At 41.8% G+C, this 15,057-nt stretch overlaps 1 protein-coding gene across 1 annotated transcript in view; it reads right to left on the minus strand.

Annotated features, from left to right (window-relative positions):
- The window catches only part of slc24a3 (solute carrier family 24 member 3), a 149,758-nt gene that overhangs the window by 28,398 nt on the left and 106,303 nt on the right, over positions 1-15,057 (minus strand). The window contains exons 3-5 of the mRNA XM_034100770.2: positions 5,815-5,891; positions 2,705-2,779; positions 2,467-2,551 (exon numbers count right to left, since the gene is read on the minus strand). Of these exons, the coding sequence (XP_033956661.1) occupies positions 2,467-2,551; positions 2,705-2,779; positions 5,815-5,891 (237 nt within the window). The remainder of the gene's footprint in view (positions 1-2,466; positions 2,552-2,704; positions 2,780-5,814; positions 5,892-15,057) is intronic.

Below are 15,057 nucleotides of genomic sequence, written 5' to 3' on the forward strand. Positions count from 1 at the left end.
TTTAAGATTGGCTTTAATCAATGTGTGAAAATGAATTCTTCATATATGATGAATGAGAGGTAACATTTTATTTCTGGTATTCTTTCCACATATTTCTCTCCATTCCTCCTTCTGCCAACGGTGTCGCAGTTTCTCGTCTCTCCCGTTTTTTGTGTTTAGTGCGTACGCATGGGTTAGAGTTTGCGTGGAGGACCGCACGTTTTCCCGTCAAGTTAGTATTTTATAAATCGCAAACATTGCGTAGAAACTGGCGTACGCTATTTTTTGAGCGTATATCCCTTTATAAATGAGGCCCCAGATCTTCAAAACGACCTCAACATACAACAGTTTACATTTTCTACTTATATTCCAGGTTGAGTTCTGTGGTTCCATACAATGAACAGTAACAGCGCAACGTTGCACATTCACAATTTCCAATCCTTTAAACACTTTTTACCAATGTTTTAATTGTGGCTTAAGATAAGGCTGATATATTTTACTTTATAAAACCTTTTTAATAGACTTTCCATTACCCTTTAAATGTCATTGGTGACCCAGAGATGAAAAGCATGCTAGGACTCTTTGATGTGGATGGAAAGATTGACAAAACGTCATAAACAAAAAAAATTATAAAACGGACAAGTCAAATCAAGCAATCTGATTGGTTCTTAGCCGTGATATACTGAGCGTATACCACGGGTAGAATTGTAAGTTAATTTTCACAACAAGTCAGTATCCCTCCGCGTCTGAGAAAAACAGTATACCGTTGGGCTGAAAAGCAAACTGCCTGCAGTTTGCTTTTCATACTGGAACAAGAAAGCAGCGGAGAAGTAACGGGGCAGAAACCCTCCTTTTTACACAGCGGTCCAGACATAGACATCAAACGGCAAAACATATTCAGTGTGCAGTTCCTTTGGCATTAGGGCAGGGATATCTAGATATTTTCCAAGGTTTGACATAATGAAGTGTGCTACTTTTAAAGCAAGCAACGATGTTTTCAAATCTGTAATCAAAGAGGTCCGCAAAAACTCTATCGGCCAATCAGATTGCTTGATTTGACTTGTCAGTTTTATAAATATATTTACATTTCTTCCGTTACGGAACAAACTTACAAAGCATAAAATGGAAACATTTAAGATTAACTTCGACCTCCGGGGATGTCTTACTATGGAGGAGTGGATTGAGGAGTGCCTATCTCCAGAAAAAAAAGCACCTAAACGACGACATGCAGAGCTGCGTGAAGAGCAGGTAGACCAACTGGAAAAGTACCACCATTCAAAAGCTTTCTGATGCGGGTCTTGAAACAAAGCAGAGAAATGATGACCGTTAGTGGCCACAGGTGCGAAAGCTCTCTCTAGAGCTGCTGGAAGCCGAATATCGGGGACCGGAGAAAGTGGAGCAATATTCTCACCACGCCAAGCAACCGCCGAGAACAACCTCAACAAGTAACCACGTAAGCCATTCTACTGATGCTGGACAGTTTTTCAGTGGGTGCACCATACAAATGAATGTAAATAAATAGCCAAATAATGGATCAACGCTCTCTGTCTAATATGTTCGCTAGGTAGCTGTTAGTGTTGTTGCATAGCAACCACCTCGCACTATGTTTCGCGCAGAAGGCAACGGAGGGCCGCAGAAGGCAACGGAGGGCCGAACCACGCCCCTTAGCTGTGATATAATGAGCATATATCACGGCTTGAAGTGAGCTATTGCTTAAGTATATGGTACTTGGTCATTGTTATGCTGTGTTCGTTATTCTCGCGTCCAGGTAAGAAGCTTAAAAAGGAGACTAAATGGAGTCTCTGAGAAGGTTCAAAATTGGTACTTTAATTAATAAAAAGCGCGGTAATGTTACAAGCAGGATATTGTTCAATCAGGAGAGAAAGTCTGCAGCTTCCTCTCCCTTGGTGGCCGTGCAGAAGAGAGCTTCCAAGCATTCGTCCTTCCCGCTTTGGCTGTTCGCTCCTCCTCTCTGTGAGCTGTAGTGACGTAGGGGACTTCCCCCCTCGTTCTCCTGTGTCCGATATCGCGTTAAACAGAGGATTTCGACATTTTACATTCATTGCTTACTTCCACATGCCCTTTCTCCTCCTTATCTCTTTCATAACTTTATATGTAATACATGTTAACGGCGTCAATAGCCACTTTAATGATACTAATGGGTGGTAGTCCCGGATGTCGTCATGAAGGATTTTCAGAATAAAAGCTTGGTATTGAGAACTTCCGGGTTTTTCCAGAATAAAATAGCATTTAAACTGACGGTATGTTTAAGGTACATTATGCCATAAAAAATTGATTTTAATTTCTAACATCATCTAATAGTATTAGATCTAATATTATTAGATTACCGACATTTCAACATTTAAAAACACAAGTTCTTCAATACCTAAAGTTGCTCTTTCAGATTGTGTTTAATGTGGGCTTTTGAGTGTGTGTGTGTGTGTGTGTGTGTGCGTGTGCGTGCGTGCGTGTGTGTGTGTTTCTCACCAATGACAGAGGTGAACAGTTCAGGTGCAGAACTTCCAGCTGCCATGAAGGTCGCTCCTGCTACATCCTCGCTCAGCTGAAGATGCTGTTTATTGAGAGAAGATAAAAGATATATAGAAACAAGAGACAGCAAGACAAATAAATACATTTCTTCACAGAAATACATTAAAGTTGCTTAAAAGAAGAGTCGTGATGGAAGCTCAATGGAAGTGCAATCATAACCTGCGGGTTTGCATACCTCACAGAGCTTCTCTAGACAGGGGACAAAGTAGTCGTCACACACCAAGGCCAGGGCATAGAACATGTAGACCGCCTGAAGGGGCCAAACACACACAAACACACATGCATAGATATTTAAGAAAGTGAAGCCGAACATTGTCCATCTACCTAGAGTAACATATGTGTTTAACTTGTACTTAAACCAAGTGAAAAAAACATCAAATTGAATAAAAAGATGGAGCAAACTGCTAACTCTTATTCAGACGCTGGTTTAGTAAAATAAAAACAGTATCAAGGGGCTAATATGTGTCCACCTTGAGAAAAAGAGCAGCACAAAGAGTCTTTTTTCTGAATCTTTTATGAACGTGTTTGTGGTTAGAAGCCTGAAATAAATGTTTGTGGTTAACACAACCTTAAGAGATTGTTTGTTCTATGTCTTGAAAAACATCAGTAAATACCCCAGTTGTGAATGTCCGAAGATTCTATGACAAAGACAATGTTTACAAGTGCCTAAATTAATTACATATCATTATAATCACATTATATCTAATCCAATGGGGAAATCACGCATTTAGTCAAGGGAGCCATTGCGATGCCATTGCGATGCTAACTTCCGGGTCGGCCTACACAAATACATTATCACTGCGACACTCTATAAATGCTTCGAGTTGAACATATTTCAACTTTCAGAAAAGTGCTGGTGACTGTCTGAAAATGGAGGAAAAGATTGTATTTGAGCATGTCTTTCATTCGGAAAACTGTGATAACAAAGACCAATACATGTTTCTTTTAGCAAATTGGCCGTCATAGAAAATAAAGAGCTGGGAAAGTTTGTGGATGCAATCCTGAGATGAGGCTCTGCCCAATTACCTGACAGTGACATTCTGCCTCAATTCCCTCTGTTAAAGGGTTAGTTCATTAAAATTGCATATTTATTTTCCACAAAGTCAGAGTCCCTATAACAGCTTGCCATTTGGGTTACACAAAATAATCAGGCTATTGTTTGTGTAGAAGCACACTACAGAAATATGAGGCCGATCTGTAGTGTTCATTCTGCAATTCAGATAGATAAAAGCTCTGTCCAATACGTGCGCATATGTATTAAACATATTTGAGACAGTTTTAGAATTGCTTCAGAAAATATGTTTTGGTTACTATGCAGAGTGTTGACTTAAATACGTTCATAAACCAGGCCTAAAAAAAGATTAACGTAATTAAAAGGAATGACATGACCTCAGTTTGACATGTGTAGCAGTTTTGGTGTCTTTAGAGTCAGTAAGTGTGTCTTTGGATCCCATATAAGCCTCTCTTTAACATCTGCCAAACACTTCCGAATTGCTCCCCACTGGCACTTGGCTCAGTGGGTGGATTCTCCGAGTGTTGTGTGAGTAAGTTAGTATTAAACACAGGCATTTATGTTTAATTTCCCAGTTGTAAGTGGTATGCAAATTGAATTTATAATGCATTTTCTGTGACTAATACAATTACTTTTACAACACAATATGGCATTGACCCATCTGTGATGCCACCTGCTTGTCAGAGGCTATAAACCTTGACACACACTCATGGCTGTGACATCAGGAGACATTTTGGATTCAGTACCCTCCCACCAATCTTTCAATCGCCAGACGATTACTCTACTTCCTGAGTCACAACCATCATATGCAGAATTGTAAAGATGTTTTATCTTTTAGTCAAAGTCTCTTTGATTTGATCACCTACACAAGGTTACATTTTCTGTCAATGCTGTTTGCTATAACTAACCTCAAAAAACCTTTTCCTTTCTTGAAGAATAAAAAGGTCCACCATACTAAAATCTGCTGCTCTAAATGTATTGTCTTTAAAAAAAAATACTGTTCTCTCTCTCTTATTAGTTCCTTATGATGCTACAACTATAACCTGTGTTAGCATTAAACACATTGTATATTTCTATTTAAATAAGCATTATATTCAATTGGCTGCTGTGGCAACTCAAATTTAGTATTTCTGTCAGTGGATCTACAGATCACATCATGATAATTTATACATAAATAACAGCTTTAGAAGTGCTGGCACGTAAAGTTTAACAATCATCTACAAATACTAAAATGTTATAATGATCGCTAATTGGCACAGATATGGCAAATGTACGCTATAGATAGATGCTACACATAACAAGACAGCAGTGTTATATGGCTGGAAGAGGGACCACCATTTTACGACCATAGCCTGAATTTGCAGCTTGATGGATTCCATAGAAAGTATCTAGTATTGATGTTAGCAGTGTGTGTGTTAATCATAAGTAGCCTCTTAGATTAGCCCTCTGTACTCAAAGACACTCTAAAGAGTTTGCTGTTCATTTTTTAGGTAGATACAGTTCAAACAACCCTGTTTATCACTGGCAAAAGTGAGCATCCCATGATGTACTGATGCACCTTGCTAAATAAGCTAGCATCTGCTTTCTAAAATCAGCAGAGAAAACAAACAAAATGGCTACTCCCATATTTGGATTCACTCCTTAATGTATTTTAAATGTTGTTCAACTAGTTATCCAGAGAGAAAAGTTCACATGTTGTAGGTTAAATATAAATGTGAGTGCCGTTTTGTCTCTGTCCTTTTTGACTCTGATGAAGACAAAGTATTGTTGGAGCATCAGTCTGTTTGCATTATTTAAAGCCTCAATTATTTCAGTGTGCTCCTTTTCTCCCTTAAAGACCATAACACATTTAGGAGAGTTTTTAGTTGCAGCTATTGTGCTGAAATACTACATCTATCAAATCTTGATGATGAAACTCAAACATCCGTTTTGTTTGTATATAAGCTTTAGCATTAGCTGGCAGCTGCTAACTTAGCCTTTGTATTGCTAATCCTGCCGGGTCTGAATATTCCCCAGCTGCGCTGTCTCCTGAAAAGTATATGATAATAACTTTCATTTTAATATTTAAGTTAAAGATGGCTCTACAGGATCTCCAAGACATATTTATAATTCAGTGTTATAACAGAGTAACCTGCATTGATATGCTGCTGCATGATCAACCTTAAAGACATACATATTATTTAAAAGCTTTTTCTGCAATCGTTATTGAGCACTGGCCCTTTTCTAAGTATGAAACATGGTATGTACAGTACAGTGCTGCAGGTAACACTCACACAGATGACGTGCAGGCCCACTGCTCCATCAACACGCTCCTGGTTGGTGAAGTAATCCCTGGGAAACTCGTGGATTGCTGCAGAGAAAAATACACACAAAAATATTTGCTTAAAACAATTAAAAGTAAAAAAAAAACATATGTAAAATTACTTAATTAATTACATAGTTAAATACTAAATTGCTATTATGAGCACACATTATTTTGATAAGATTATAACAATTAATCTTTCCACAGAACCTCAAATATTAGTAATATTTACTTTATTTATTTTACTTGGTTTCCCCATGTTTTCACTTCAAATTTTCACTTCAAAGGCGCCGGTAGCTCAGGAGGTTTAGCGGTCAACTACTACAGAACCCAGAAAACACATAAGCGTGCTTATTCACGTTTAATGTCAACATCACCGGCACTGCCCTCTCCTGGTTCACTTCATACCTCTCTGACATAAACCAGTTCATCTACATCAATAACTGCAAATCCCCCACCGCTCCTCTCCCCCAAGGTGTCCCTCAAGGTTCAGTTCTCGGCCCCCTCCTCTTCATCCTTTACCTGCTTTCCCTTGGTCACATAATCCGCCGTCATGGACTTCAATTCCACTTCTCATCTCCACCAAGTCCATCTCCACTGCTACCCACTCCATCCTGACATACTGCATCACTGAAATAAAATCCTGGCTCCAACTTAACTTCCTGAAACTTAACTGCGATAAATCTGAAATAATAATCATTGGACAAAACAAGCTCACCACACCTATCCATAACTTCACCCTCAACATAGACGGCTTCCCAGTTCAAACCTCCCCTCACATCCGGAACCTAGGCATCATATTTGACCAAACCCTCTCAAACAGATCACAAAGACAGCCTTCTTCCAACTCAAAAACATCGCCCGTCTACGTCCATCCCTCTATCCCACTGCTGCCGAAACCCTCATCCACGCCTTCATCACCTCCCGTCTGGACTATTGCAACAGCCTCCTCTACGGTTCACCTGCAAAAATCCTCAAAAAACTTCAATATATCCAGAACTCCGCCGCCCGTCTACTCACCCACACCCGAATCCCTGAACACATTACACCCATCCTCATCAAGCTCCACGGGCTCCCCATCCCCCAGAGAATTCTGTACAAGATCCTCCTGATGACATACAAAGCCCTCCATAACCTGGCCCAATCCTACCTGACTGACCTCCTCCACAGACACACTCCCACTCGCTCCCTCCACTCTGCTACTGCCAACCTCCTGTCCCTCGCCACTCGGACCAACCTCAAGTCCTGGGGCGACAGAGCTTTCTCCGTTGCTGCACCCACCCTCTGGAACTCACTACCCCAATCCATCAGAGATTCTTCCTCCCTCACAGCATTCAAAACATCACTCAAAACCCACCTGTTCAACACTGCATTCCACCACTGACCACCCCCCTCCCCCCCTATTTTCTGTTTTGTTTATCTCTTTTGTATTTCTTTGTTATCTTTTTTTTTTCTCGTCTTTTTTTTTCTTCTTAATTCTCTGTCAAAGCGTCTTTGAGTTTCATGAAAAGCACTATAAAAGTCCCATGTATTATTATTATTATTATTATTATTATTATTATTAATGCTCCCGATAAGCAGAGGGCATATTGGCCACAGGTGTGTGAATGGTTGTGTGCATGCTAGCTTATGTTCTACAATTTTGAGTGGGCACTAAAATAAGATTATATGAAAAAGCCAGTTTGCTAAATAATTGTTTACCCGCCAAATTCTAAATTCATAACACGACAAAACTAGTTTGTCAAAGATCTCATAAATCACTCGGATGTTGCACTTAAAAACAAATCTGTTCGGAAGTGATACTTAAAGGGGACCTATCATGCAAAATGCACGTTTGTACATCTTTTATACATGAATATGTGTCCCCGGTGTGTCAGGGAACTCACAAAGTGTCAGAAAACACAACCCTCTCTCTTTTCCTCCATACCCAAATCTCTTAAAACGGGGCTGCAACGGATCTGATACAGACTGATACAGATTTGAAAATTCTCTGATGTCAGGAACGAGGAGCTCCGCCTATATGGGCAACTCTCCACCTATCAGGGGAATGTGGGGTTGGACCACGGCCGGCCATTGCCGCTCGAGAGCGCTGGAGACGCTGTAGTACATATGCCAGGCCTGTAAGTGGCGCTGTAGTCTGCCACAAAAGCAGCGAAGAAGACTTCCCGCGCATGGTTGCCCTTCTGTTTATTCTCCGCTGTGGCTCTTTTTCTCCTTCCCCGAGGCAAGCGTTTGCTCCTGCTGCTGTTATTCAATGCAATCCCTCCCCGTCGAGGCAAGCACTGTAATTCTCTCCGGTTTGGCACCAGCAGATGACAAACACCCACCTCTCCGCCTCTTCCAAGGAACGAGGGGACGGGTGGCAGAGTTTCAGTTCGATTTTTTTTTCGCCGGTCAACATGTCCGTTAAAGTTTAAATCTTCTGGACAAAATTAGAAAAGTGCCGGTCAAAGGTATTCTTTGCTATTTATTGAGCTTTAAAACAAATGAATAATGACTCTATATAATCATATAAGAATAAAACACGAAGGACGGAGATCTCTTTTTCTCCCCCTCTTCTGAGAGCCCAACAGCTGATCTCAAAGCACGCTCTCCTCTCCTGCAGGGGGGTGTGGTCAGCAGCAGCTAATTTGCATTAAAGCTATGTCACAAAATCAGCCCCAGCAAAAACAGGGCTGGAAAGAGCAAATAGAGCGAAATGAGGCATGGCTAAAATGCAGGATCTGTTCGGTATTTTAAAAAAAACAACTATATTTATATACTTTATATAGGTATGGCCCTACAATATAGTAGTCCCAACTCTAGTCCCATCTCAAGTTTCTTCTCAAGTCCCCTCTCCAGTTTCCTCTCAAGTCCCCTCTCCAGTTTCCTCTCGAGCCCCCTCTCGAGTCCCCTCTCGAGTTCCCTCTCCAGTCCCAACTCAAGTTCTAACTCAAGTCCCAATTCAAGTTCCTACTGAAGTGCCTTTGGAGGTTCTGCTGGGGGTCCTGCCAACTGCCACCTCCTGCCCTCCTGCCGGGGGTCCTGCCAACTCCTGGTCTTCTTCCGTGGGGGATCCTGCCGAGGCCTGTCCCACCGGCACTGGTTCCTGTCCGGCCGACACCGGGTTCTGCCCGGCCTCCGGCGTTGTCCCGTCGGCGTCTTCCTGCCCGGCCCCCTGAGAGCCGCGGTCTTCGCCCTCGAGCCCGGCCCCCTGAGAGCCGCGGTCTTCGCCCTCGAGCCTGGCCCCCGGAGGGCCACGGCCTTCGCCCTCGAGCCTGGCCCCCGGAGGGCCACGGCCTTCGCCCTCGAGCCCGGCCCCCTGACTTTCCCGGCAGCGGTCCTCGCCCTCATGCTCGGCCCCCTGACTTTCCCGGCCGCGGCCCTCGCCCTAATGCTCGGCCCCCTGACTTTTCCGGCCGCGGTCCTCGCCCTCATGCTCGGCCCCCTGAGTTCGCCCGCGGTGGCCTTCGCCCCTCCATAACCCCCACCTTGAACTCTGTCTTGCCCCCGGGCCGTCCGCCCGAGTCCCCCTTCTCGGCTTCTGCCTTGCCCCCGGGCTGTCCGCCCGAGATCCCTTCCGGGTCCTCCGCGGTGCTCCTGGGTTGTCAGCCCAAACCCGTCCTCCTGGCCCTAGTTTGTGTCCCTCCTCCGGTCCCCCTCTTGGACATTGTTTTATTGGACTGTTTTGGTGTTTTAGGGACGTCTGGAATCCGTCCCTTGAGGGGGGGGTTCTGTTGCGATTATTGTGTTATGTCACATTTTGTATGTCTTGTTTTGGGTGTTTTGCTGTTCTCCCTGTCATGTTTTCCTCTTGGTATATTGTCTGGTCCTTTTCCCTGTGTTCTTCCTCCTGTCGTTAGTTTCCCTGGTGTGTCTAGTTGGCTGATTGTGTTCACCTGGTGCCCCTGTGTTTTCTCTTCCCTCCTCACCTGTCTCTTGTTTGTTTGATTAGTCCTGGGTGTATTTAGGTTCTGTTTCTTTGTGAGTTCCTTGTCGTATTTGGACGTTGTTCACGGGGTGAGAGTACCGTTTTGTCGAAGTTTGTTCCAGTAGCCTTGAAATAAAGGTATTTTTTTCTGTTCATCTGCATTTGGGTCCTGCTTGCCTCACTTAACCCTGACAGACTGCGTGAAGAAGATCGCAGGAAATGACGACAGAACTGCTAAAAAAGACATCTTGCACCGTGTCAGATTCTTAGTTTCCATACCTCCTGTGTTTTACGAGCGACTTGTCAAGTCTTGGCAAACGGCATAAAGCACGATTAAACGTGATGGTATATAAAACCATGTTCGTATCTACAACCTATAGAAATGCAAAACGGCGTCAGTTTAGACGTAATTCTGTCCTCCTGCTTACCGCATAATTTATGAGAAAACATTTCATAACATTAACACAACATATTCGAGGTGGTTTTAAATAACATATCCGTATTTATTTATTTCTCCAACTTATGTGTTTGTGTGCACTGAGGAGTCTCAAGCAGGCATTTTTTTTAATCAGTTTAAGATTGGCTTTAATCAATGTTTGTCATTTTTTTAGCGTATATCCCTTTATAAATGAGGCCCCAGATCTTTACGCTTTTATTGTTTATAAAATGAAGCACCCGGCATTGAAGCAATTTTTAAAAAATGTGATCAGGTACATCAACTACCAAGTACAAACACTTGAATAGCCCTTTTAAAATCATTAGTTCCTCAAAGACATAGACTGTTTATATAAAGGTTGTGACCAGACATGACGCTGCCAGGATGGAGAGGATTGGAGGCGGGGCTTAAGGACTCACAAGTGTGCATGCTCTTTGGGCCCAGATCCCCCAGATTTGGGTATTTTTGTATTGGAGAGTTAGGGCCTTTTGGCTTTATGCACCACTGCATTGCAACTTTCATAGGAATAGTCAGGGCCCCGCCTCCAACGCTGTAACCACTTCTCTTTATACATCCATGGTTGAAACATGTCACAGCTCTTTTGGATCTCAGGTTTACAGAACTGCAATGTAATAACCTGAATCAGATACAGTGATTCACACAGGGCTACATTGACATCACTCCGTCCATCAAACCTGAACTCAACAGTGGGGACACCGTGACTCTATCACTGTGCAACAGCAGCATCCAATCAAAACATTCCAAAATATGCCACACATTCATTCATTCACCTCCATCGAGTTCATTATCCTGTTGCATATGAGTCTGCATCCCGTCTAAAAATAGCCTGGTGTGATCGTGTGTGTAAATTGGGATTTGCTTGGCTTGCTCTGTCTGCGAGCATGTGTGTGTTTTCACGTCGCAGACTGTGTTTGTTTGCTGTGTGTGTTTGCGCTTGTGTAATGCGCAAGGCAACCCAATGTGCAGTGACATTCTCTCTCTAGCGCCGAGAGCTTGTGAGTCAGGCGGCTTGAGCTCCAGCGCGGCCTGTGTGGCCCAAACACAACACAAGCCTGTCCGTTCATAGGAAGTGACAGCAGCACGGAGAGAGAGGGGGGGGGGGGGGAGAGAGAGAGAGATAGAAACGAGTGGCAGGAAGGGAAACAAAAAAGAGGCACCATAAAGAATCTCACATGATGTAGAGCTAGAAAAAACATCAATAAAAGCTTCAAAAATAAATCCATTTGTAAAATGGACATTTAAAGATGACATATTATGCTCACTTTCAGGTTAATATTTGTATGTTGTGCCTCTACTGTGGGTGTTTACATGGTTTAATATTTAAAAATGTTTTATTTTTCTCAGACTGCATGTGCTGCAGCACCTCTTTTCACCCTCTGTCTGAAACCATAGCTCATTCTTCTATGATTGGTCAACCACTTAGATATGTCCCGCCCCTTAGCCTATCACGCAACATGTGTTGGATTGCCAGCCAATAGAAGCACTAGTGTTACACAGTGATGTCACCATGTTACGAAGGTAAACAAAGGAGTCCAATGTTTGTAGCCTTTATTTAACCAGGTGAAAGCCCCTTGAGATCAAAATATCTCTTTTTCAAGGGTGACCTGCAGTGGAGGCGTTTCAGGCAGGGGGGGATGTGTGGGAGAGAAACTCCCTCTGGGAACACAGACCATTAACAAAACCCATAACACACTACTCTCCCACTCGTATTTGATACTAAAAAGCAAGAAGCAGTCCTTTATTTGTCTTGGTTGGACATTTCATCATTAAAACACACTAAATCACACAACTGAGAACTTTTCAATCCGTTAACATCCTAAATGTTTTAATTTGTGCTGCCCTCAATTTGCTTTTTCAATTAAAAGGTTTAGATTGCATAGTTGATTAAAAGATAAACACATCTGATGTTAAAGACTTTGACACAAAACTTATTTTATCGATTCACTTTACACAAATTAAATTAAGTTAAAATGACCCTAACCCTGATTCTTGCATCTTTGTCTGCAATTATCTTGTACAATAAAAGTAACAAAAGGCGGATCATGTAGGTTACGGTTCATATTTAGCTTGTTCTATCTTATGGCATAACTGGCTAATATGTTTTGAAATTGAAACAATATGTGAAACCAAAATGCGAACTATGAACGTTATGCTAATTACTGTAAAATTATCAAATAAAGTCAAGATGTTGTTAACTGTGTCGGTTGGTGTTTCTCAACCTATTTTTGAATAGTGATATGCACATCATGTACTAGCCTAAAACCCAAACATTGCTGTTGTTGCAAAGACAACCAGAGGCCTGTACTACGAAGCCGGTTCAACATACCCTGGATATGTTTGAGTTACCCGGCTTACCTAATCCAAAACAAACGAGCTCTCGCTAACCGGTCCTACGACGCTGGTTATCAACTCTGTAACTCAAGCCAGGGTTTCTCTGTCCGCCTGGGTGCGCGTTCACATGAAAGGGGCGGGGCTAGCAACATTTGACCAATCACAAACATGGAGAAGCGTACCGACAGCGCAGCGTCATACCTTCTGAATGAAAAGTAAACTATAATATTAGACAAATATGAAGAACAGTGGCGGTTCTAGACCAATTTCACTGGGGGGGGCAGGCTGGGGCCAGTTATTCTCTGAGGGGGGCACAATAAATGCAGGACGAAAAAGACAAAGGCAGTATGAAGTAATTGTGCATAAGAAAACAATGCAATACAGTTATTGGTATTTGTTTCAGTACACATATTTATTTCAGATACTTATAGTTAAAGTTTTAGGGGGGTCTCCAACTTTTTTAGGATGATAGCTACTTTCAAAAAATAAAACAAGTCATGAGCTACTTTTACTCCTCTTTTTAGTTTTTTGCAGTGTATATATTTAGTACATTTTAACATTATTATATGCTTAACTTTAACCTTTGTGTGCTGTTTGGGTCTGTGGGACCCGTTTTTAGTGTTTACTAAAAGAAAATGTATGCAATTTAATTATTTTAACCTGCTTTATTTGGGGGTGGACCTCACATCCTCTAGAGGGGTCGGGGGGCATGCACCCCTGGGAAATATTTTTTTTAAATGTTGAATTGAAATGCATCAATCTAGTGCACTTTAAGCACACAATGAATTGATGGATACACCTCTCAACACTCATATGAAAGGGAGCTGTATACTTTTGAATATGATCACAACCAATAACAAATCATTTAAACTCGTTTATTCTTATCTTTTGTTACCTATAGTTAGCATTCTTTCTTTTTATTTATAGATATTTTGGTAATCACGACATCATATTCATTGTGGGGGGTGGGGGAGGAGGGGTGTTAGATAGATATAGAGTTGTAGTAAGTAGATAGAGTTCGCTATGATTGAGGTTTCTTTTATGCATATGGGTAGATTCTTTTAATTACATTCCCTTTTTTTGTGTGTATTTTTGACATTTTGGATTTGCTTGGCGAGCTACTTATTGAGGGCTTGCGAGCTACTGGTAGCTAGAGATCTGTTGGAGACCCCTGCTCTAATGGGTCCGACTGTAATGACAAATAGCGTTATGTAACATTTTTTTTTTTAAATCGCGGTAGATTTGGTCAAGTCTCACGACGGTATTGAGACATTTATTTACCGCGATATCGCGATATTCTATATATCGTTACATCCCTAGTGCTAACAGCTAATGGCTAATGTTTTGGTTTTCTGATTCAACGTCAGTGACGGCAGGCTGAGATCCTCACCGCTGATTGGCTACCGCGAGAACGCGCCACGCGAATTTGAGGCTCGAGTTGAAAAAATGTAACTCGAGCGGTTGTCTCGGCCCCCTTCAATCGCGCCGCGGCATTCGTGTCAAACGCTTCATACGCGGCCGCCCATGTCTTTGCATTGACTTTACATGTAATCGCGTCGCCCCCCAAAAATTGGTTTTTGCCTATCACATAAATAAAGGAAGAAGACTGTGTATTTTCTATCTACAAGGAGCATAATTATGATGGTTAGTCAGGCAAACAGTTACAGTGTTTCCCCTACCATTGTCTTGGAGGGGCGCTGCGCCCCGCCAACGGAGCCCCGCGCCCCCTCTGAAATGCAAGGTGTTATAATTTTTAAATTTTTTATTATATAGAACCAAATAGCAACTAATATATATCTACTGTCACTTTTCATGTGCTCTTTTATACAACTAAACGCTTTCATTTTAAGTTGTGAGTTTAGTGTTTTTGACCCTAAGAAACACTGATGCATTAGGCAAGGCAAGGCAAGGCAAGTTTATTTATATAGCACTTTTCGACGCAGGGTAATTCAAAGTGCTTTACAAAAAAGAAATGAAAGACATTAAGCATTAAAAAAGAAAAGCTAATAAAATAAACATTAAGGAAAAATACATGGATAAAAGTTACAGTGCAGTCTAAAATATGAATAGTTCAATTAAACATTACAAGAAAAAGTACATGGATAAAAGTTACAGTGCTAATAAAATAAACATTAAGGAAAAATACATGGATAAAAGTTACAGTGCAGTCTAAAATATGATTTAATTTAGACAGACTTTCTTCACCAGATTTTGCTCGCATGACATCCACAATCGGACCCTCAGGAGGCTGTACACACCCCCTCCCCTGCTTTGCTTCCATAACAAAGTCTTTAAAGTGTTACCAAAACACTCCGTGTTACCAAAACACTATTTTTCATCCGTCGATGCCAGATATTCCAAATATCTCTGCTTTCGAGCAGTCCCTCTCATAAATGTCATGGAGTTTAATTACGTTTAGAAAAAGTACATGGATAATCAATAACAATAATCCACAGCTCCTCTCTCTGCTCCAGAGGATTTAAAAAATATATATCCCAATGCCACCCCAATTTTGG

Source organism: Pseudochaenichthys georgianus, chromosome 15, assembly GCF_902827115.2.
Source record: "Pseudochaenichthys georgianus chromosome 15, fPseGeo1.2, whole genome shotgun sequence".
Lineage (NCBI taxonomy): Eukaryota > Metazoa > Chordata > Actinopteri > Perciformes > Channichthyidae > Pseudochaenichthys > Pseudochaenichthys georgianus.